The sequence below is a fragment of the Hyperoodon ampullatus genome (genome assembly GCF_949752795.1).
Source record: "Hyperoodon ampullatus genome assembly, chromosome: 15".
In the NCBI taxonomy this organism is placed as follows: Eukaryota; Metazoa; Chordata; class Mammalia; order Artiodactyla; family Ziphiidae; genus Hyperoodon; species Hyperoodon ampullatus.
Window position 1 is genome coordinate 59247637 of NC_136928.1, and position 22224 is coordinate 59269860.

The 22224-nt window shown below is 38.4% G+C and overlaps 1 protein-coding gene across 1 annotated transcript; it reads right to left on the minus strand.

The window, feature by feature from the left end:
• Positions 1-5612: 5612 nt before the first annotated feature.
• NDUFAF7 (NADH:ubiquinone oxidoreductase complex assembly factor 7) lies at positions 5613-22180 on the minus strand (the record flags this gene model as incomplete). Its single annotated transcript, XM_079721477.1, has 10 exons — positions 5613-6091; positions 6841-7014; positions 8565-8708; positions 11266-11376; positions 12048-12106; positions 12918-13131; positions 16750-16860; positions 17827-17907; positions 21642-21805; positions 22114-22180. The coding sequence occupies 10 exons, from the start codon at positions 22178-22180 to the stop codon at positions 5876-5878; spliced, it is 1341 nt and encodes a 446-aa protein (XP_079577603.1). The 3' UTR covers positions 5613-5875.
• Between the last annotated feature and the right edge of the window lie 44 nt (positions 22181-22224).

Sequence of the window (22224 nt, forward strand, 5' to 3'; positions counted from 1 at the left end):
TTTGCTGTATAACTTGTTCTTTGTAGGTTGTCATCTGAAAGGATGCAAAGACATGAGGAAATATGATAAGGAATCAGTGACACCAATACTGTAGTTCATATTGAGTAGGTACAAGAGGGGAAACTGAGTAATAAAAACACATAATGGAACCCAAGATAAAGCTTTTCATAAATTTTTACAGCATAAGCAATAACTGGTTTTTGTATTTTTCCTAATCGTTCATTTTAGTACAATAGTGGCACTTAATTTATCTTCCCTTTCCTATTCTTAACATTATTTTTTTAAAAGGAGAAAAAGGCAAGCTAGAGTCCAGTTATTGCATAGCTTGACCAAATCATACAAGAGTTACAAGGTTGATTACTAAACAGATGTGCATTTATGCGGTAACTGAGAGGCTACCAGCATGCCATTTCCTATAGACTTTAAACATTTGTTTAACCGACCATAGAGGCATTGAGGGGTTTTTCCTAGACTCCTGGAAAGGGAGTGCTGGACTGTTTTACCTTTCTTTTTTAGGTCAGTCAAGACTCCAAAACAGTGATCCCTAACCCTTTTGGAGTTGAAACTCTGAATATGCTCTTTGGAACATGAAAATTAAGTTGTCACCTTTTGTAAGTTTTGATATGTTGCAACAGCCCCTAAGGTCATTCGGGACAACTGATGTACAAAACCAGGAGTAGGAACTGCTGGTCTCAGTGCTGAGTTGTTATGTATGTCTTCTTATAGCTCAACTCTGCTGCTAAATATTCACATTCTCACTGACGCCGTTGTGATGCCACAATTGGATTCCAACATTTAATAGGTATAGATCTGAACTCTAATTACACAATTTATCTTTACATAGGGTTGAATAATTTGAGGAAGAAAATTAAATATATGCTAAAAGTAGGCCAGTGCAGAGTCAGTTAATGCTACAGGAAAGAATAACAGTATCCTTTTGTTCTTCCCTTAGCTTATTGGAAGGCTTTACAGATATCTAGAATGTTTTAAAACCAATTATATTTTAAGCAGTTTGAGGGAGTGGATGGGGTGGAGCATGAAACAGTTTACAAGAGTATAGCTATTTTATCATCTGAGCAAATGAAAGAATGAAATGTGTTTTGTTTTTTTTTTAACACTGCAGCTTCAGCAGCCAGCCAAAGACTTTTTTTTTCTACCCAGATATCATATTTAAGAGGTCAGACTTTTTCATAGCTTTTTAAAAGTTATTAACAGTCTTCCCTCAAAAAAGTTAAAGATCTGGTGGGACCATTCACTTATAAAACATCTAGGGACTTTTTGTTTTTTGATTCCTCAGTAATCATTGTAAACTTTTTTTCCCCTCCAAAAAGAGCAAAAGACGTGGACAAAAAATCTGGCTCCGTTCTTTAATTACCTATGTTGGCCTCGGCAGGTGACAAGCTGTCTGAGCCTTGAGTTCCTCAATCTATAGAATAAAGATTATAATTCTTGCCTGTACCTTCCTCACAGTGTTGTGAAGATCAGATGTTGATAAGCTAAACGTTATAAATGTGTTAACTATCACTGCCCACAGAATTTGAGGTAGCAAAGGAAAAGAATGTTCTTCTTGTGAACAGACTAAGACTGAGAGGGCCCTTAGAGATCCTGAAGCTACTGCCTTATCTAGGACTAAAAATATCCTTGAGAGAATGGAAGGAAACACACAGTGCTCCTGTTTTCTGTGCTCTTTACATGTTTTACCCTCACAACAGCCATGAGGTAAGTGCACATGAAGTCTGTCTCACAGATAAGGAAACTGAGGCACAGGGAAATTAAGTAACTAGCTGCTGACGGTCACAGTTAGGATGTGGGTTTGAACCCAGGCAATGTGGCTCCAGAGTCCTTCTTACCCCTCCTAGCCATTTTACTATACTGCCTACCCCTAAATATCTCCAGGAGACACTCCACAATGTCTCAGTATCTCATTGTCAGATAGGAGTTTAAAAAATTAAACCAAATTAATTTTGCAAAACCTCTGGGAAGTGTATTTTCCCTGTGATAGAGGATAACTTCCCCAAATTTCTCTAAAGTAAGTGTTTATATCAGTGTGCTAAAATGAAGTAATTCTGAGTCACTAGGCACCCTATTGTGGTTTTACTGCGTAAAATGATAATTAACTGGAATGACGTTTGTTTGCTATACTTATATAATCAAACTTTACAAGCCATGAAATTAATTGCACTCTTTTTGTTTTTGTTGAATGCCTAAGAAGTTTTCTAAAAAAAAAATTGTAAAGGCACTGTCAGATAATTTGGAGTTGAGTAATTTCTCCAGTTACTGTATAACCTGCATAACCTTTTTTTGTCTTGAAGTCATTGTGTTTGTATAAGAAGTAATTGTTAGAAACATTTGATAATGTACAAAGTAGTCTATAATGACACTGTTTAGTACATTTTTATTTTTTATTACATCCCACTTTTTGTAAATATCCTCAAAGACGCTTGATAATAAAATGTATTTCCATATCACCATACTTTTCCATGTGAAAACCTGAGCCTATCTCTAGTAGAGGTATCCAAAGAATATTTTATTTGGTTGTGTTCTTTTCCCAGGCTTTGGTAATAGAACTGTTTTGGAAATAGTATTTGTAAATGAAACTAATGCTATATTTAAGAACACAGATTTTTTTTTTTTAAATCTGACTAAAATAAAAAACAACTCATTATTACAATTTTATACAAAATTTGAGGTAGTAACCTCAAGGTCTCATTTCTTGGAATGAAAGTTTGGAATAATTTTAGGTTTTTCAGAAACTACCATCAAATATTCCACTACTGCAACTGCCAAAAGACTTAAGTTAAATACCTAATACCAAAGTACATGTATAGGTTTCAAGAAGCATTGCCTCTTTCCCCTTAATCATAAAAACTATTAAATAATTGGGAAGGGCCAACTATGGGCATTTTCATCTTCTAAAAATTCTCCAACCAAGTCTTTAAGGGTGGCTAGGAATGGCCCAAAGTTGAGCAGCATCTGAAAAATAAGGCCTCCATCTTCCTTTAATTTAGCGTGAGATAGAGAATGCTAGTCCTGTTCTCAGTGAAGCCAAAGAAGCAATAAGAAACAACCATTCATCACTCTGCCAATGAATTTCCAATATAGTTAAGCTATAAATTCAAGACATATAGCTAGTATTCCTTTTCTTTAATTTCACAAATTTGTGTTGCTAATATAACAGTTCTTCAGAAAGTCCATATGTCTGCTACTAATGAAAGTTTTTTGAACCAAAAAATGAGAACTTATGGAACTAAATCTTGACAATTATCTGAAAATAAGAGAGAATTATTAACTCAATTTAGAAAATTACTCCTCCTAAGCAGTCTGGATTTACTCTAAGTCATATTTTAAGTACCTGTTAGGTTTATTGGTTTTACTGTGACTTAAAAAATTTTTTTAATCTAATTTTAATTATAAAATTCACAGAAGCATATGGTAGAAAATTCAAATACCAAAAAGGAGGACAAATAAAAGTCTTTTCCCACCCCTCAAACCAGATTGGGAAATTTAATAGTGATTATTGAAGTTCATAGCAATATAAGGCCTACCTCAAGAAAGAAGAAAAATTTCAAATAACCTAACTTACTGTCTAAAGGAATTAGAAAAAGAAGAACAAACAAAGCCCAAAGTTAGTAGATGGAAGGAAATAATAATTATAAGAGAGGAAATAAAATAGAGACCAAAAAACAACAGAAAACATCAATGAAACCAAGAGCTGGTTTTTTGAAAAGATAAACAAAATTGATACACCTTTTTGCAAAATTGATAAACCTTTAGCCAGGCTCATCAAGGAGAAAAAAGAGAGGACCCAAATAAAAATAAGAAAGAGGAGAAACAACAACTGTACTACTGAGATACAAAAAAAAAATCATAAGAGAATACTACAAACAATTATATGCCAACAAAGGAGACAACCTAGAAGAAATGGAAAAATTTCTAGAAACATACAACCTGCCAAGACTGAGTTAAGAAACAGACAATCTGAACAGTTCAGACCAGTCATTAGTAGTGAAATGGAATTTGTAATTAATAAAAAACCTCCCAGCAAACCAAAGTTCAGGCTTCACAGGGGAATTCTAAACATACTAAGAAAAGCTAATACCTATCCTTCTCAAACTACTCCAAAAACTGAAGAGAACGGAATGCTCCCAAATTCATTCTACAAGACCACCATTACTTACCCTAGTACCAAAACCAGATAAGAACTCTACAAAAGAAGAAAATTACAGTCCAGTATCTCTGATGAATATAGATGCAAAAAATCCTCATAACAAACTGAATCCAACAATATATTAAAAGGATCACACACCATGATCAAGTGGGATGTATTCCAGGGACACAAGGATAGTTCAATATTTGCAAATCAATCAGTGTGACCCACTACATTAACAGAAGGATAAAAATCACATGATCATCTCAAAAGAGACAAGAAGCATCTGACAAAATTCAACAGTCATTCATGATAAAAACTCTCAACAAAGTTGATATAGAGGGAACATATCTCAACATAATAAAAGCCACTTAACCACACTCAATAGGGAAAAGCTGAAAATCTTCCCTCTAAAATCCAAATTGGAAGGGAAAAAATAAAATTGTCTCTATTTGCAGATGACATGATACTGTACATAGAAAACCCTAAAGTCTCCACCAAAAAACTGTTAGAACAAATGAATTCAGTAAAGTTGCAGGATACAAGATTAATACACAGAAATCTGTTGCTTTTCTATACACTAATAATGAACTATCAGAAAGAGAAAGCCAGAAAACAATCCCATTTAAAATCGGCATCAAAAAGAATAAAATATCTAGGAATAAACAACCAAGAAGGTGGAAGACCTATACTCTGACAACTATAAAACACTGAGGAAGGAATCTGAAAATGATACAAAGAAACGGAAATATATCCTATGTTCTTGGGTTGGAAGAATTAATATTGTTAAAATGTCAATACTACCCAAAAGCAATCTACAGATTTAATGCAATCCCCATCAAAATACCCATGACATTTTTCACACAACTAGAACAAATAATCCTAAAATTTATATGGAACCACAAAAGACCCAAATTCCCAAAGCAATCTTGAGAAAAAATAACAATGCTGATGGTATCATGCTCCCTGACTTCAGACTTTACCACAAAACTACAGTTATCAAAACAGTATATTGGCACAAAAACAGACAGATCAATGGAACAGAACAGAGAGCCCAGAAATAAACTCACGCACCTATGGTCAATTAATCTACGACAAAGGAGGAAAGAATACACAATGGAGAAGACAGTCCCTTTAATAACCAGTGATTATTGGGCATCCTTTCCTTACTTTTTATATACAAGTAAATATCACTGAACAGAAAACAACCAGTCTGCATTTAGTGTTTTAATTGCTGTGAAATTACTTCTAAGCATTTCTTTAAATGTAGCTTTTCTCCAACAAAAATGGAATCATAACTACAAAACATTTTGCACCCTACTTTTTCACTTACTAAATCTTAGCAATCTATGTCAGAACATACTACTCTACCTCATTTTAAAAATATATGGATAGTTCTATTTAATCAGTCCCGTGAATGGCCAGTTGTTTCCAGTTATAAAACCAATCAGAATTCATGTTTACATTTTAAAATAAAAATACAGCAACTAGCTTTATTAATTAGAGGAAACCCAATAATAAGTTTCATTAAATTGAGAACACACATTTGTACCAAGAATCAAACACAATCTTAAAAGATTAATTTTCAGTTGTACTGTATGGGCTATTTTTATTGGCTGTGAAGAGATAAAATACTTTAATACTTATTTTACCTGTGATATATAAAACGTGTTCCCTTTATTCTAGTTTCTTAGGCCAACTTGGGAGTAAAAAGTCCAAACTGAAATATCACCGCCAAGCAAGTTCAGCAAACCCAGCTACAGGTGATGGAGAGGGTTTTGACTGACATGCATTCATCTGATGATTTCTACTATGAAGTCTCTGATGAGGTATCAAGGCAAAAAAGTTAAATCTTTCTCCCATCTTCGTAGGATTCATTAACATATCATAGCCCTGAAGTAACTGCTGCCTCAGTGATGGCTCATCTGATTTATCTAAAAGAACCTGAAAAGAAAAAGATTTCTTAGTGAAAATAACCAGGAGAAAGGATTCCTAGTCATTTGCAGCAATACTAATGACTATTAGCTATTCAATAAAACAGTGCTTAAAATGTAACATCTGATCATCTACCTTAGAATCATGGTGTTTATTAAAGACACAGGTTGCTGTGACCCAAACCTATGGATTTGTATGTTTAGCAAATATTCCCAGGTGGTTTGATCTACACTGAAGGGTTAAGATGTCTTCAAAACAGTTGTAAAATTCATACTCATACAGGCAGTCAAGTTTTCTTAACAAACGTGAATATTATTTGGAAGTCTTCATTTTACCTCAAGAGAGATGCATGGAACTTACCAGGCTGCTCCACCCCCAGGCTGTCCGGTTACACTGAACCCTATACTACTGAAAAGACTGGAACACCAAGGATCTGACTAACGACAAGAGCATTAAGGCCAAGTGAACTTAAAATATTTATTGAGGGCTTCCCTGGTGGTGCAGTGGTTGAGAGTCTGCCTGCCGATGCAGGGGACACGGGTTCGTGCCCTCGTCCGGGAAGATCCCACATGCCGCGGAGCGGCTGGGCCCGTGAGCCATGGCCGCTGAGCCTGCGGGTCCGGAGCCTGTGCTCCGCAACGGGAGAGGCCACAACAGTGAGAGGCCCGCGTACCGCAAAAAAAAAAAAAAAAAAAAAATTTATTGAAATAGTATGAAATTAAAATATTTAATAACGGTGAAATAACATAAATCATTACCTTCAGCCGGACATCAATGCCCATATTTCTTAAAAATGTTTGCTGTTTCATTGGACCCAGAGAAGCTACTTTCCCCTGGGACATCCTGCGCAAGTAACTGAAGTCCACGTCAGCTGTGAGGTCTGCTGTTCCCGGGGCAATTAAGACATCATGAAGCCTGTGGCCACAAAACCCCTTGAACATAATTTTTTAAATGATGAGTTTTTGTACTTTTATGGTTATCATTATCAAGATTAAAGAAATGCTATCATTTTAGTACATTTTCCATAACAACTGTTAAAAAGGAAAATATAGCCTAAATCAGTGGTTTACAAACTCTTACCAAATAGCACCCTTTCTTCAAATGAGATGCTATGTGGAAAACCCACTATAAAGTGCTATGTTATAGTGCCTGAAGATGCTGCCTTTGACAGTTGTTTAAAATTTTCATTAATGCCCATGGTGATGAAGTATAAGAGAATTCTCCAGATGAATTCAGGTTACCAGAACCTAGATGGTGTTTTACAAAGTGTATCCATCAACTATATGCATCAGAATCACCTGAGAGCAAAGCAACTATACTCCAATAAAAATTACTAAAAAAAAAAAATCACCTGAGAACCTGTTACTGGAGTCTACCCAGGCCTAGCAAATCAGAATCCTGGAGATAAGCCTAGAGAATCAGTGCTTAAAGAAAAAAAACCTCTCCAGGTTTTTCTTTAAAAGAATAAAGTTAGTGCTTCCCTGGTGGCACAGTGGTTGAGAGTCCGCCTGCCAATGCAGGGGACACGGGTTTGTGCCCCGGTCCGGGAAGATCCCACATGCCACGGAGCGGCTGGGTCCGTGAGCCATGGCCGCTGGGCCTACGCATCCGGAGCCTGTGCTCCGCAACAGGAGAGGCCACAGCGGTGAGAGGCCCGCGTACCACACACAAAAAAAAGAATAAAGTTAGAAATTGAGAAACACCAATCTAGAAAATGACTTAATAACATCTAGTTAAATGTATTTCAGTATACTTTAATTAAAGTATATTGAACAGAATTGATCATATTCCAAGACAGCAGTCCCCAACCTTTTTGGCACCAGGGACCGCTTTCGTGGAAAACAATTTTGGGGATGGTTCATGTGGTAATGGGAGCGACGGGGAGCAGCAGATGAGGCTTCGCTCACTGGCCTGCCATGCACCTCCTGCTGTGCGGCCTGGTCCCTAACAGGCCAAGGACCACTAATGGTCTGAGGCCCAGGGGTTGGGGACCCCTGTTCCAAGAGCATAAGAAAGGATGTTTAGGAAGGATAAAACAATACATCTGGAAAGGAAAAAACGTGTTGAAAATATGACAGAAAATGTTTGATTACACTAGCTAGATCAAATCTATAAAAAGTAACAATGTTTTTTTAAATGAAGGAGGGGAAATTTTTAAGAACTTTTAAGAAAATCTTTCAATTTGAATTATTCAGATGCTTACTAGGATCTATGCAAACCTAGGTTCTGCAACTTAAGGAATAATGCAGACAATCCAGACCCTGTTCAAAGGAGAGGTGGACAGTAAGATACAGGGTTAAGGGTAATTATAATAACATGGATTAATTATAAAATAATGTAGTACAACAGTGCTAAGCACTGTGCACTGTAGAAACCAAAATAAGATAAAGATCTTCAATGAGCTTCAAACCTAACAAATGACAACTGTAAGTAAATTGTAACAGTTAAATTCTGATAAATCATGTGACTGAATTATACATACTCTGAAGGTATCTGTTTTATTTCCATCATGACCATAATCAGCAATCAGGGCAGCACCTCCAGTTAGTGAAATGCGTTGAGAAAGTTCCTGAATAATAACGCCAGCATCAGGACACACTTCCACGTGATCCCTTGTTTCATCACACTAGTAAGGGAACAGTTGAATCAAAATACATTATTCAAAAGACCTGTGTCCTTAGGGTTTTTCTACAATGAGCATTTCTTAGTTACAATCAAAATAAATTCCTTCTCAGGGCTTCCCTGGTGGGCCAGTGGTTGGAACACCACGCTTCCACTGCAGGGGCGCGTGTTCGGTCCCTGGTCAGGGAACTAAAGTCCCGCATGTAGTACAGCCAAAAAAAATTTTTTTTTAAATAAAAAAAATAAATTCCTTCTCAATATGAATATATTGTCTACACTCAACTTTTCACATGACATCCTTTCTATTATACAGAACTCCTTGGTTCTCTGATGTTGTCCATTCAGTTTACAAAGATATTTTAATTTTAATGCCTTTTATAAAAAGGCATATGCCCTCTCAACCCTCCAGATGGCTAAGAACATTAGCATTTTATTTATGGTGATTTTACTTCTGTATCATAATTCATATAAATATATTCCACTGGGTTGAAAGCATGGAAAAGGAATTTTTGTCTGCCTAGAACAGTGTCTGACACATAAGAGACACTAAAAAGTTGTGCTAGTAGAACAAATGATATAAATCCAATATAACAAAACAGACCCTATTAAAGCAAGTATATCTGCCTTCTTTTGCAGGAAAAGGTACCCCAACGATATGCCCTATGTCTAGCAATACCAGCTTATAAACTAGTGTCAATGTACCTGAAGCCCTAATTTCCCAAGATGTTCAACTATTAACTAAGGGTCCTCAAGAAGTACATACTAGCTTAAAACGTGTATTGACAATAAATAGTAATTCTTGCCAACTGGACTAGCAGATATGAAATTTCACTAATTCCTGTGATAATGAAAACATTTTTTTCCTCATTGTGCAAATGTACATTAACTTTTGCTCCCTCCTAACACCTATTACAAGTGAAGTACTGACCTGCTCTGATGTCTCTGCCTATAATGAAACAGGTCTAAGAGGTACAGAGTCAGGCAGACTCAGCCCTTGAGTCTCACCTCATCTACTGCTTACTAGAGACAAGTTACTTAACCTTTCACAGTCTATTTCATATACTAGGCTTATTGTGAGAATTAAATGAAATAATAAACCACTAAGCCTCCAGTGCTATTAAATAAATTACTGTGGTTTGACTATATAAACCATGGGGTCAGCTGCTTCAGGCATAAGGTGACACAACTCAGCGTTCCATGCTGACATTCTTAATATGCTAAACTGCTCTTCAAGACGAGATTCCATTACCACTTGCTCCATCCAAATGAGAGGGAAATCATCACTCCCTTTCTCATAAGTGTACACTGTTCAAATGAAGACCTAAAAACAATCAACTCTCGGGGGGTTAGCTCTCAGTAGCTTTATGAATTTGTTTCTCACTCAGGTAAAATTAGCCACAGTATGAAAAAGAAATGCTCACAAGCACTTAGGCTGATATTTTAAACTTATGCTTTGCAATGAAAACTTAATTCATAGGTTTACGTTTAAAAGCTCTTCTGCTTTTAAAATCGATAACTTCTAAGGCAGAAATTCTTAGTTATGGTCCAGAAAGTAGAAATCATCTTTTTCTGAGCTCGAAAAGGAATAAAACAGGCAATCTAAAGCTCAAACATTCCTGAGAAATACAGGTTTTTTGAACGTTTAAACTCAAACCGAAGACACATAGGCTCTTGCAATTATTCCTTGAGGACAATAGAAAGAAGGGGTAATCAAATTTTAATTTGGGTGGAAGCATGAGAAAAAAGGCATGCTCTAACAGTAGCCCAGAGAGTGACAATAAAACTTACCTAATAATAGTTTTGAGAATTAAATGAGAAAATAGAGTAATAGGGGCTTCCCTGGTGGTGCAGTGGTTAAGAATCCACCTGCCAATGCAGAGGACACGGGTTCGAGCCCGGGTCTGGGAAGATCCCACATGCCGTGGAGCAACTAAGCCTGTGCGCCACAACTACTGAGCCTGTGCTCTAGAGCCCACGAGCCACAACTACTGAGCCCGCACTCTAGAGCCCACGAGCCACAACTACTGAGCCTGCGTGCCACAACTACTGAAGCCCAGGCGCCTAGAGCCTGTGCTCTGCAACAAGAGAAGCCACCGCAATGAGAAGCCTGCGCACCGCAACAAAGAGGAGCCCCCGCTCGCTGCAACTAGAGAAAGCCGGCACACAGCAAGGAAGACCCAGTGCAGCCAAAAATAAATTAGAAAAAAAAAAAGAGTAATACATACAAAATATTCAATAAATGTTGTTATTGTTACTTTACACTGTACATTGTTTTCACAGATACATAACTTCCTGTCAAGCAGACAATATTGTCACCATTTGATAGAGAACTGAGGTAAACAGAGACAGTCAGGGACTTGCTGAGTAAGCACTTACTTTCTTATTACATTAAGGTCACACAGCTAAGAAATGATTTGAACCCAGTCTCCTGACTCTTAAATCCTGTGCGTTTTCACTATTAATAAAAAGCACCTTTCATGTTACAAGGAACTCTAAAATACTAACTCAGAAAACTGAAGATTTGGTTGGCAATAAACTAAGAAAAAAAAAATTATTCCTACTTGTATGAAGGCTTCTGCTGGGGTGGCACCAGGCGCCAAAACAAATCTCAGTTTATCAGAAACCTGTGGATCAATGTCAATAAGTACTTCTCGCCATCCGTGTGGTGTTTTCTAAACACAAAATAACACATAAAAACAAATTTTTGCAAGTTCTCAAAACTGCCTCTACCAAAATAACTTTTCTCCTCTTATCATATATAAGATAGATAACTAACATTTACAGAGCACGTTACCACTTAAATTATGTAAAGGCATTATTTTAATGCATATAGAATAACAGATGCAAACTATTAATGCTGTTTAGATAAGAAATGCAGGAGGAAATAAGCAACATGGAAAGTGCCCCCAAAATGGAAAACAGACTTAGGAGGACTAATCAGAAGCTTCTGCCAACAAATTACTACATAATAATATATACTCTTAGCCCTACAAGTTACCAGTACATGTGCATTACCACCAAATCTTAAATCTCCTCACAGAAAGAATGAAGAAAATTTTTAATTTTGGGAATTTAAAAATAGTTTCTAAAAAATAATCCTTCATTGCACTATAGTCATTTACTGTCTTACATTCTCATACATCTTTATCCCAGAAGAATTAAGAATCCTTAATATCCTAAGAATTCTTAATATTTCACTTTTGCCTTTCAATTATTTATATTCATCAAGCTTCCAGATATAGCTAACTTCAACAAGTAATAATTAAACACCATAAATGTTTATTCTTACAACATAAGGCCCTTTGTTAGTCAATTATAAATGTGACTTCTTTCCCATCAATACCTGAAACTTATGCACAGGAAGAACATCGAAAAATTCATGTGCAAGATAAAAGCTGTACTCTATTTAAAAACAGAAGAAAAACATTAACATTTCAGCATTTTCAAGGCAATCAATTGGTTGTTTTGAACATTAACAAAAAGAAAATGCATAGTTCTTCGTAATGGAACTTGTGATACTTCCATAATTATAACTTCCACAGAATCACCCACCTCTTCATGGCAAACCTACTGTGCAGAACACAGGAACAATTATCACTATTCCCATTTTCTACAGAGGGTCAGACAGCTGAAATATCCCAGTTATCAGTTTAATGTTTTATTCATCACCAGGCCCAAAAGAAATCAGAACTCAAATTTGTTAGCTGGAAGAGGATTTGAATTTCCTAAAGTCATCCAAGACGCTTAAGGCTAGGAATGGCTGTGGTGCCGTGGCCAAGGTCAGACCACCACTTTAGGTTTGAACTGGGGCTCATCAATATAACATTCTTGAGGAGTGAAGGGATTCTCCCACCACCCCTTGCTTGCCTTTAGGCAAGTAAGGATGATCAAAAGATGAGATAATTAAAGTAAACTCATCTACTAACACTGCTTCCTTCAGGCCCCACTGCCTTGGGCTACTTCATCATCAGTACTATCTGAGGGGTAGGGAAAAGATAAAAAGGACAACCGAGATCCATGTTTTGGTTTTGGTTTGCTTTGGTTTTTGCAACACCATATGAAATTATTTTCTAACACAATGCTGTTCTCTATAGGTAAGGGACTTGGCAGCCCTAACTCAATCTACTACATTGCTTTACAAGGTGTGGTCACCTATCACTACTGTGAGGGGTTGTGATCAAAATTCTTTCATTAATCAATGTAAAATAATTACCTTTTGGAACATCTTGCAGATCTCGGTACCAGGAAATTGGAATTCCAGACTTAGTGACACCTTTCATATATACGGGGGATCCAGCATTGCGCTCTAATAGGACCTTCTCTTCAGTCAAAGTTAATGCTTGAATCTCACTTAATTTTTGGCTCACCTCTACCAGATGTACTGAAATGTCACAGTTTTTCAGCACAGATGCAAGCTGACTAAACACCTAAATATAAAAAGAAGAAATTGGCAAAATCTTGTTGAGTAGATTTTAGGTTTTCTAACCGTTTACCTCAATAATTTGCTCATGTCACAGCAGAAGTAATAATTGGCTTCAGAGAACCTCACACAAGTCACTCTCCAGCAGTCTATGAGAATCATAACCTACTGGAGTTATTAAACATAGTCCATATAAGAAACGAACAGTACACAGTACACAGTACAATTTGGTTTCCTACTGATAAAAATTAGAATTATGACTACCAAATGAAAATAAAAGCTTTAGCATCCAATAAAAACAATGATTCAGATTAGGGAGTCTAAAAAAAGACCAAAGAAATAAAATGTATATAGCCTTGATTTTTTTTAACTTTGAAAAAACAGATTTATTACTTATAAGACCTGAAAATTATTATACACATCACACCTGGGGCCACACAGCAAGTTTATGGGTAAAGAGCTAGGCTTGATTTTAAAAAGCTGCTATGGGGGCTTCCCTGGTGGTGCAGTGGTTGAGAATCTGCCTGCCAATGCAGGGGACACGGGTTCGAGCCCTGGTCTGGGAAGATCCCACATGCCACACAGCAACTAGGCCCATGAGCCACAACTACTGAGCCTGCGCGTCTGGAGCCTGTGCTCCGCAACAAGAGAGGCCGCGATAGTGAGAAGCCCGAGCACCGCGATGAAAAGTGGCCCCCACTTGCCGCAACTAGAGAAAGCCCTCGCACAGAAACGAAGACCCAACACAGCCAAAAATAAATAAATAAATAAATAAATTTTTAAAAAATAATAAAATAATAATAAAAAGCTGCTATGAAGACAGTATCCCAAAGAAGATCATCGACTAGCCACTGATACAGCAAGTAGGGCCCTAGAAAGTGATGCGAAAGTCAAACTGCTGTATCTCAAGTGATTAGGCCAGCAAACCTTGGGCAGCAGGAGGCTGTGGCAACAGCTTGAAAAAAATAAAGAAAAAAAGAACAAGAAAAAACTGCTATGCCTACAAAATAGTCTCACCCCTGAGATGATCAGACTGTATCCACAAGAAATCAGATTTGAATGGCACTAATTACTTGACAGTTTAACTCTGAGATTCTTTCCCATTTTCAATTTCTTCTTAGCCACACACATTTTTTTGCTACTGTAAACATGAGAAAAAAAAAGGAATATACTAATGTTTTATCAATATTTTAATGCTAAAAATTCAATGCCAATTGCATAAAGTACATCAATATTTTTTTCATTTGAATTTAATACTCACTGGTGATTTGCCTCCTACTTTTGAGACCTGAATATGCAGGTACAGACTGATTAGGACAAGACAACTTTTCCAAATTTAGTTTTGAGATGAAACTATACATGGAAAAACTTCTCCCCAAGAGAAAAATCCTTCAGAAATATAATCAAAAATAAAAAGTCTGTAATTACACCTTTGGCTATTTTCTTTACATTCCTTTAAATTCTTTGGCTTTTTAAGAGTTCTCAGGACTTGATCTAGGGAGGCATCCTTTAGACATTTTAAGAGCTGTGGGTATAGTTTGGTGCATATAGTTTGGAGCACGGAGTTCAAGGTAGAGCACAGAAACAAGTCTGGTTGTGAACATCTTGTACTGATAAGAGGGTAGCTGCCAAAGATGTTTACGCAGGGGAATGATAAAGCCAAGCATTTTCTTTCCAAAAGACAAGCATAAAGAATGGATTATGGGGGAAAGGGATTAGGAATTTGGGATTAACAAATAAACACTACCATATATAAAATAAACAACAAGGACCTACTGTATAGCTCAAGGAACTATATTCAATATCTTATAATAACCTATAATGGAAAATAATCTGAAAATATATATATAATCACTTTGCTGTACACCTGAAACTCTGTAAATCAACTATACTTCAATTTAAAAAAATTTTTTTAAGGAAAAAAAAGAGCTTTGGGCTTAATTTTTAAAGTTCTTGAAACAAAATATTGAGAATCTTATTAAATATTTTATATTCAAATGACTTTGACAATTTAAAAAGATACAAAATAGAGTCTGGAAACATAAATCAGTGGGTTACCCCCACCACCAAAAACATACAATATAATAAGGATTCTTATTTGTCAGATATTTGTAAATTTTCTTTGAAAAAAAAATCCTTCAATTCTTAATTTCAAGCAGAAATCATATAGCATCAAGAAATTTAAATTTCTCTCTTTTTTTTTTTTTTGCTGTACGCGGGCCTCTCACTGTTGTGGCCTCTCCTGTTGCGGAGCACAGGCTCCGGAAGCGAAGGCTCAGCGGCCATGGCTCACGGGCCCAGCCGCTCCGCGGCATGTGGGATCTTCCCGGACTGGGGCATGAACCCGTGTCCCCTGCATCAGCAGGCGGACTCTCAACCATTGCGCCACCAGGGAAGCCGAAGAAATTTAAATTTCTTTAAATTGAATATGCATTTTTTTACACTGATTTGTCAGGTACACACAAAATAAACTCACAATTTATTTTGGAACATACAATGTAAGTAACTTTGATGTTAGTAGATAATGCCCAGTAGCTATTCATAGGGGTTGTACCAAAATATACTTACAAGCAGTACATGAGAGTTGCCCTTGCTCCCCATCCTCACCAACCAAGGTCTAACAACCTTGGTGTTGTCAGACTTTCTAATTTTGAGGGTACAGTGGTTACTCACTGTGATTTTAATTTTCATTTCCCTGACTACCAATGAGTTTGAGCATCTTTTTGTTTTCATTAGCCACATGGATTTCCTCTTTTATGACAGGCCTGTTCACATCTTTGGCGTGACTTTTCTGGGTTATCTGTCACCTTCTTACGGATTTAAAGGAGATCTTCGGGGCTTCCCTGGTGGCGCAGTGGTTAAGAATCCGCATGCCAACGCAGGGGACACAGGTTCGAGCCCTAGTCCAGGAAAATCCCACATGCCACAGAGCAACTAAGCCCGTGTGCCACAACTACTGAGCCTGCGAGCCTAGAGCCCGTGCTCCGCAACAAGAGAAGCCACCGCAATGAGAAGCCTTTGCACCACAACGAAGGGTAGCCCCAGCTCGCCGCAACTAGAGGAAGCGTGAACAGCAACAGAAGACCCAATGCAGCCAAAATATAAAAAATAATAATAATAAATCTATATAAAAAAAAGTTCTTTATGTATTCTAACTACCAGTTCTTTGTTAGTTGCATGTGTTACAAATAACTCCTCCCACTTTGTGTTTTGTCTTGTCACTTTCTTTATGGTGTCTTTGAAGAACAAAACGTTCCTAGTTTCTTTAAAGAAAAAAGTTCTTAATTTTAATGTATTTGAAATTATTAATCTTTTCCTTTATGCTTCTGCTTTTTATATAATGTAAAAAACTCCCTACTCAGAAGATGAATATATTCTCCCATAATATCTTCTAAATGTTTTATACTTTTAGCTTTTACATTCTCCCCTCACCCCCATTTTTTAAGATTAGAAACAGATAACAAGTAATGATTCATTATATTATTTTGACATTACATTTTAGCTGAGAAATATGAGATTAAGGAGATAAGACTGAAAACCAAGGAAATCAACAAAGTTTTCGAACTCAGTCAAAAGTAACAAGGGTCAGGTACATGCGACTTTAAGACACTCTTTTCTTACTTACCCTCAAAATATCTCCCAAGAGGGTACCCCTGCCTGGGCCCAGTTCCACCAGTTGGAAAGCTGCATTTTTTCCAGTGGCTATCCATTCACTGATGAACCATATCCCTAGGAGCTGTGACAGGAAAGAACTACACTCAAGCATTATAAAGCATAAAAGTATACCACAATATAAAACTCTATGTAAATAGACTTTACGCCGGAAGGCAAAGTGTTTCCTAACAACCATACACGTTATTTAACATGTTAATATATGTATACGCACACAGGAACTTCACTGGGACTACAGTACAACAGACACCACTTAGGAAGCTTAATAACAGAAGAAAACACCTAGTTAAAAGGCAGCCTCTACTATAAAAGGTCCCATGACACAGATAAGAGGATATCACTTACCGAAAGGTACTAGTATTTAAAAGCAAACAGACATATGAAATATGATTCTGCCATTTCTTCATATTCATGTAATTTCAATAATTACATGGCTTTAAGTCATAATTAATATTCTTTAATGCCTAGATTTTTCTTCCTTTTGTGTACTATTTTCTATTTCTAAATTGATCAAAGGTTACATATGGAAATAAATGAACTAGAATTCCTGAAAAGAATTCAAAGTTCTTAAGGAGACTTCTACTGTAAACACAGCTAAATAAGGGGTATAGGCTACAGAGTGCATTTTGATTCCACTAACTCGAGTATTTTTTATCTTTTCTCTCTTCCTTCTTGAGAGAACTCTCAACCTTCTTCTTCACCTTGCCTGTTGTCTCTCTTCGTTTTTCCATTCTCATTTTTTCATCTGATTCTCCTCTTTTCCAACACCTTTTCTTCCATTTCTTTTCTTTTTCTTTCCTTCTGTCCTTTGTATCTCTACATATCCTTTTCTACAGTAAAGTATAAACCTTTCAAATGTTCTCGATACCTCTATTACTCTCTATTCCTTCAGTATATAAACCACTAAAAAATTAAAACTTGATGAATCACCACAAACAAAGCTGTAAAACACTACTGTAGAATACTACTACTTGATCTACTCTCAAATGTTTGATAATTAGTTTCTTCTAGAGTTTACGTTGGATATTACCTCCCCAAAGATCTGACTTATTTCAGGTGAAGTAATGAAATCTCCTTTTTCTCCTAGCATGTCACGGTTCACATAATAGCCCTACGTAAAAAGAAAAAATGGAGAAAACAAATTAATTTTCAAATAAGCTTTCTAAAACACCCCTTCAAAATCTCACATAATGTATACAATGAGATAAACAAGTTATTTCATAAGAAAGTTCTCTTCTAAATAAGCAAAATAAACAGTGTCTTTACCTAAATTTTACAAAGTAACAGTCATTTTGCAGAACTGGTAGAAAAACAATCACTCCTTGACTACAAAGGCAGAAGCCAAGCAGGGCCCCTCTTCACACTGCACAGCTGCCCTCCCTGTCCCGCCTCCACACGAAGGCCCTGGCTGCCCCGCAAGCCCCTCGCCCAACCTCTCCCACTGTGTTTCAAATCAGCCCTGCCTGCTCTTGAGGCTGCTTCTTGACCTGGGTGCTGGTGACATGGGAGTGTTCACTTTGTCAAAATTCATCAAGCTGTATAAATGTGATTTTGCATTTTTCTATGTGAATGTTATATCTCAATAAAAAGTTGATTTTTTGTTTGTTTTTGTTTTGTTTTGTTTTTAATTTGCCCTGCCTGGCCATACATCCTTGCCATCGCAAATGTTCTCCTTTCCCATCTCTCCCTGGCAATCTTCTACTCAGTAAGACTGAATCTGCTCTGGGGGACGGGACTATGTCTTATTTACCTTCATATACCAAGTTTTAGCATAGTGTCTAGCCTTCAAGAAACACTCAAGAATTGTTTAAAATTTCCCTATGCCCTTCAAGCCCCTTCTTAAACCAGCTTACTCTCAGCAGGTGACCTGGGCTCTGGCCCACACAGGAATTAAAGAATGTTATTAAATAGACTTCCTCAGGTTCCTGACCCCATCCAGCCTCCACTGTTCCCATTCTTTCCTTGGGACTCAAAGGATGAAACGCCTACAGCTTCTGCTCTTTTCCAAACTTAACCCTGTGCTCTGGCTCAATCACCATTCCTCACATAACCCTCATGGGCCAGGATCTTTCTATCACAGCTTTCTCTTACAGCTTCAACTTTTCCCCCTCAGCATTAGAAACTTAATTAAGTCACTTCCATCTTTAAAAAAATATTTTTCACTTCATACAGCATCTCCCCTCTAGCCTTTCTCTTTCCCTTCGTAAGGAAGTATTTCAGGGGTGTGTGTGTGTGTGTGTGTGTGTGTGTGTGTGTGTGTGTGTGTGTGTGTGTGTGTGTGTGTGTGTGTGTGTGTGTGTGTGTGTGTGTGTGTGTGTGTGTGTGTGTGTGTGTGTGTGTGTGTGTGTGTGTGTGTGTGTGTGTGTGTGTGTGTGTGTGTGTGTGTGTGTGTGTGTAGAGAGAAGCGAACCACTCTGGCAGTCTAATGAACACTACAGACCCTTCACAGAATGTTTTTAAATGCACAGGACTTAAAACACACAGGACTAAATATGAAATCAATTGAAAAATACTTCTTAGGCTTCCCTGGTGGTGCTGTGGTTAAGAATCTTCCTGCCAACACAGGGGACACAGGTTCGAGCCCTGGTTCGGGAAGATCCCACATGCCGCGGAGCAACTAAGCCCGTGCGCCACAACTACTGAGCCTGCCCTCTAGTGCCCACGAGCCACAACTACTGAAGCCCGCGCGCCTAGAGACCGTGCTCCGCAACAAGAGAAGCCACCGCAGTGAGAAGCCCACACACTGCAACAGAGTGGCCCCCGCTCGCCGCAACTAGAGAAAGCCCGCGCGCAGCAACTAAGACCCAACACAGCCAAAAATAAATAAATAAATAAATAAATTTATAAAAAAAGAAAAATACTTATCAAATATTTTAAAAATAAATTTGTGATATAGTAATATATATACACCTTTATAAGTGTATTAAAAAGCAAAATTGAGCTGACGTTCTAATAAATAATGAAGTTTTGAAGTACAGAGAAGTACAATAGTATTTTGAGATATCATGACCACTCTGTTGTGATATGACAGTATCAGTGATTTCCACCGACGCTAAAATCACAGAGTACTGCTGATGGTACTGGTTGTTGCCTATGTTCATAATCAGAGAAACACTAAACTTCAGTTAGAGTTTAATGAAAATAAAAGTGTAATTTTTATTCCCATCCACGTCTACAAACCCCCTGATTTCTATTCAAGGATCCCTAGGTTAAGAACCTCTACTTTAAATTTGAGTTACCTCAAGGCTTACTCCTGAATAAACTTCTCTTCTCTAAGTATACTCTCGCTGGTTCCTTTTTATTTTAACGTCATCTATATACTGATGATGACCAAATTTATATATGCATGCCCAATCTTTCTCACGAACTCCAGACTCTTATGGCCAACGGCTCACTTACTATCTCCACCTGATGTCACTGCCAACACAATGTAAATGAATGCACCTCCTAAAGGTTTCCCATTGCACTAACACAAAAATCTAAATTTCATGAAAGCACTGCATGAACTGGCTCCTCTCCAAACTCATCTCATACTACTTTCCTCACCATCAAACCCTCCCACCCGCCAGTCACTGCCCTGCAGCCACACTGGTGCCCTTCTCTTCTCTGTGTACCAAAGCATTTCCCAGCTTAAAAACCTTGTGTTTCTGGATCCTCTGCTGGGAACCCACTTCTCCCAGACTTTTGCCTGGCTGGCCCATCCCCATCCTTCAAGCCTCAGCTCAAATATACTGGCTTTCCCCGACCACCTACCTAAGGAACTTCTACAATCCCTATTCCCAGCACAGTATTTGCTTTCAATCCCTATTAACCCAGTTTTGTTTGTTTGTTTGTTTTTTCCTCCCTCAGAAGCACTTACAACAATCCACAATGATCTTGTTTAATTATTTGTTTCCTTGTTTATGGTTCATTATCTCACTAGAACATAAGCGCCAGGCTCCACTGTCCACTGCAGTATTCCCAGAGCCTGAGACAGTGTTTGGCATATATGGCGCCTCAATAAATGGATAAATGATGAGTGGATCTCAACTCTAACCCAGAGATGTTTGTTTTAAAGCTTCTCCTTATCTGAACTTTTGGTATGCTGTAACACTGCATACAGGCACTAAAGGATCTCTTCCATTACTAAACCTCTGGACCCTGAGTCACTCTACTATATCCAACAGCAAAAGGCCAAACGAACCCCAGGATTCCACAGATCTCATATTTCAACACAACAAAAGGTGAAACATTCTAAAATAACAGGACCACAGGCTTTCACCAAGTGACTTTGTAGAGCAGACAAGGAAATGAAGGTCAAAAACCTGTGACAATGCCTAATGCTAGAACGTAAACGCCCAGACGTTCCATTCTCAATGGAATACGCTTCCAGTGCCTGCTGATGCCATGCCAACACAGCTTTCCAGGCACTAAATTCGTATTTCCTGTTGCCTATTGGACATTTCCACCTGAGTCCCACAAACACTTCAAAGAGTTCGGACTGAACTCTTTCCTACCTCTACCTCCTCCTGAATTCACTTCTTCCTGAAAAATGACTCCAGTATCTACCATAAACCCAGGTAGGGAAGTCATCCTTCCTTCATCTCATAAATCCAATCGGTTACATCGTCCCCTGAACATCTTTGTAACTTGTCCTCTCTTTAAAGCCACTGCCGCTGACTTGACCCAGCCCTGCCCAACTGACAGATTCATTTATCTGTCCCCAGGTCTTAGAGCGTGGCTCTTCCCCTGGAAGGCAACTGCCAGGGCTGAGGACCTTCGGGGTCCTCTCTGAGCATATCCGCCTGATTCAAACCTCGCAGCGCAGCTAGAGCGGGCCTGGTCCCCGGGCTCCCCGACCCATACCTTGGCTGGGTTGGTCAAGACCTCCTTCATGTACTCGGCCACGGTGATGGGACCAGTAGACTTGATTTTGTACATAAGATGCCGCAGCATAGGGGTCACCGGGTTGTTTTCTGCCGGCTCATTCCCGGAGCTGAAGTACTTTCCTCTCCAAAGACAAGGAAGGACTGTAGAAAACACACATGAAACGGCATTCATTAGAAACCTTAGTATTGGCATCTGCACAGCCGCCGGAGTGATTTCAAAGCGGCTTCGTCAACCCTTCACCTCGGCCAAAGCCAGGAAAGCGGTCTCGGGCCCTCAGCACGCCCAAAGGGCGCAGCAGGCACGCGCTTGGCCCACGACCACACAGCCGTTTCGTGTCTGACGCTGGACTCCAGGCTGCAGCCCAGAGTGCCCCGCAACCCCCTCAACTGGAGAAGGCGCCCCGGGCGGTTTCCGCGGCAACGGGGGCTCGGGCACCGCAATTGCTTACCCGCGCGCACGGCGAACAGCCGCCCAGCGCACAGCCGCCCAGCGCCTGCCGCAGCCAAGACGCTCATCCCGGACTCTACACGCAGCTGCGAGCCGCCCGTAGGTGGGGAGT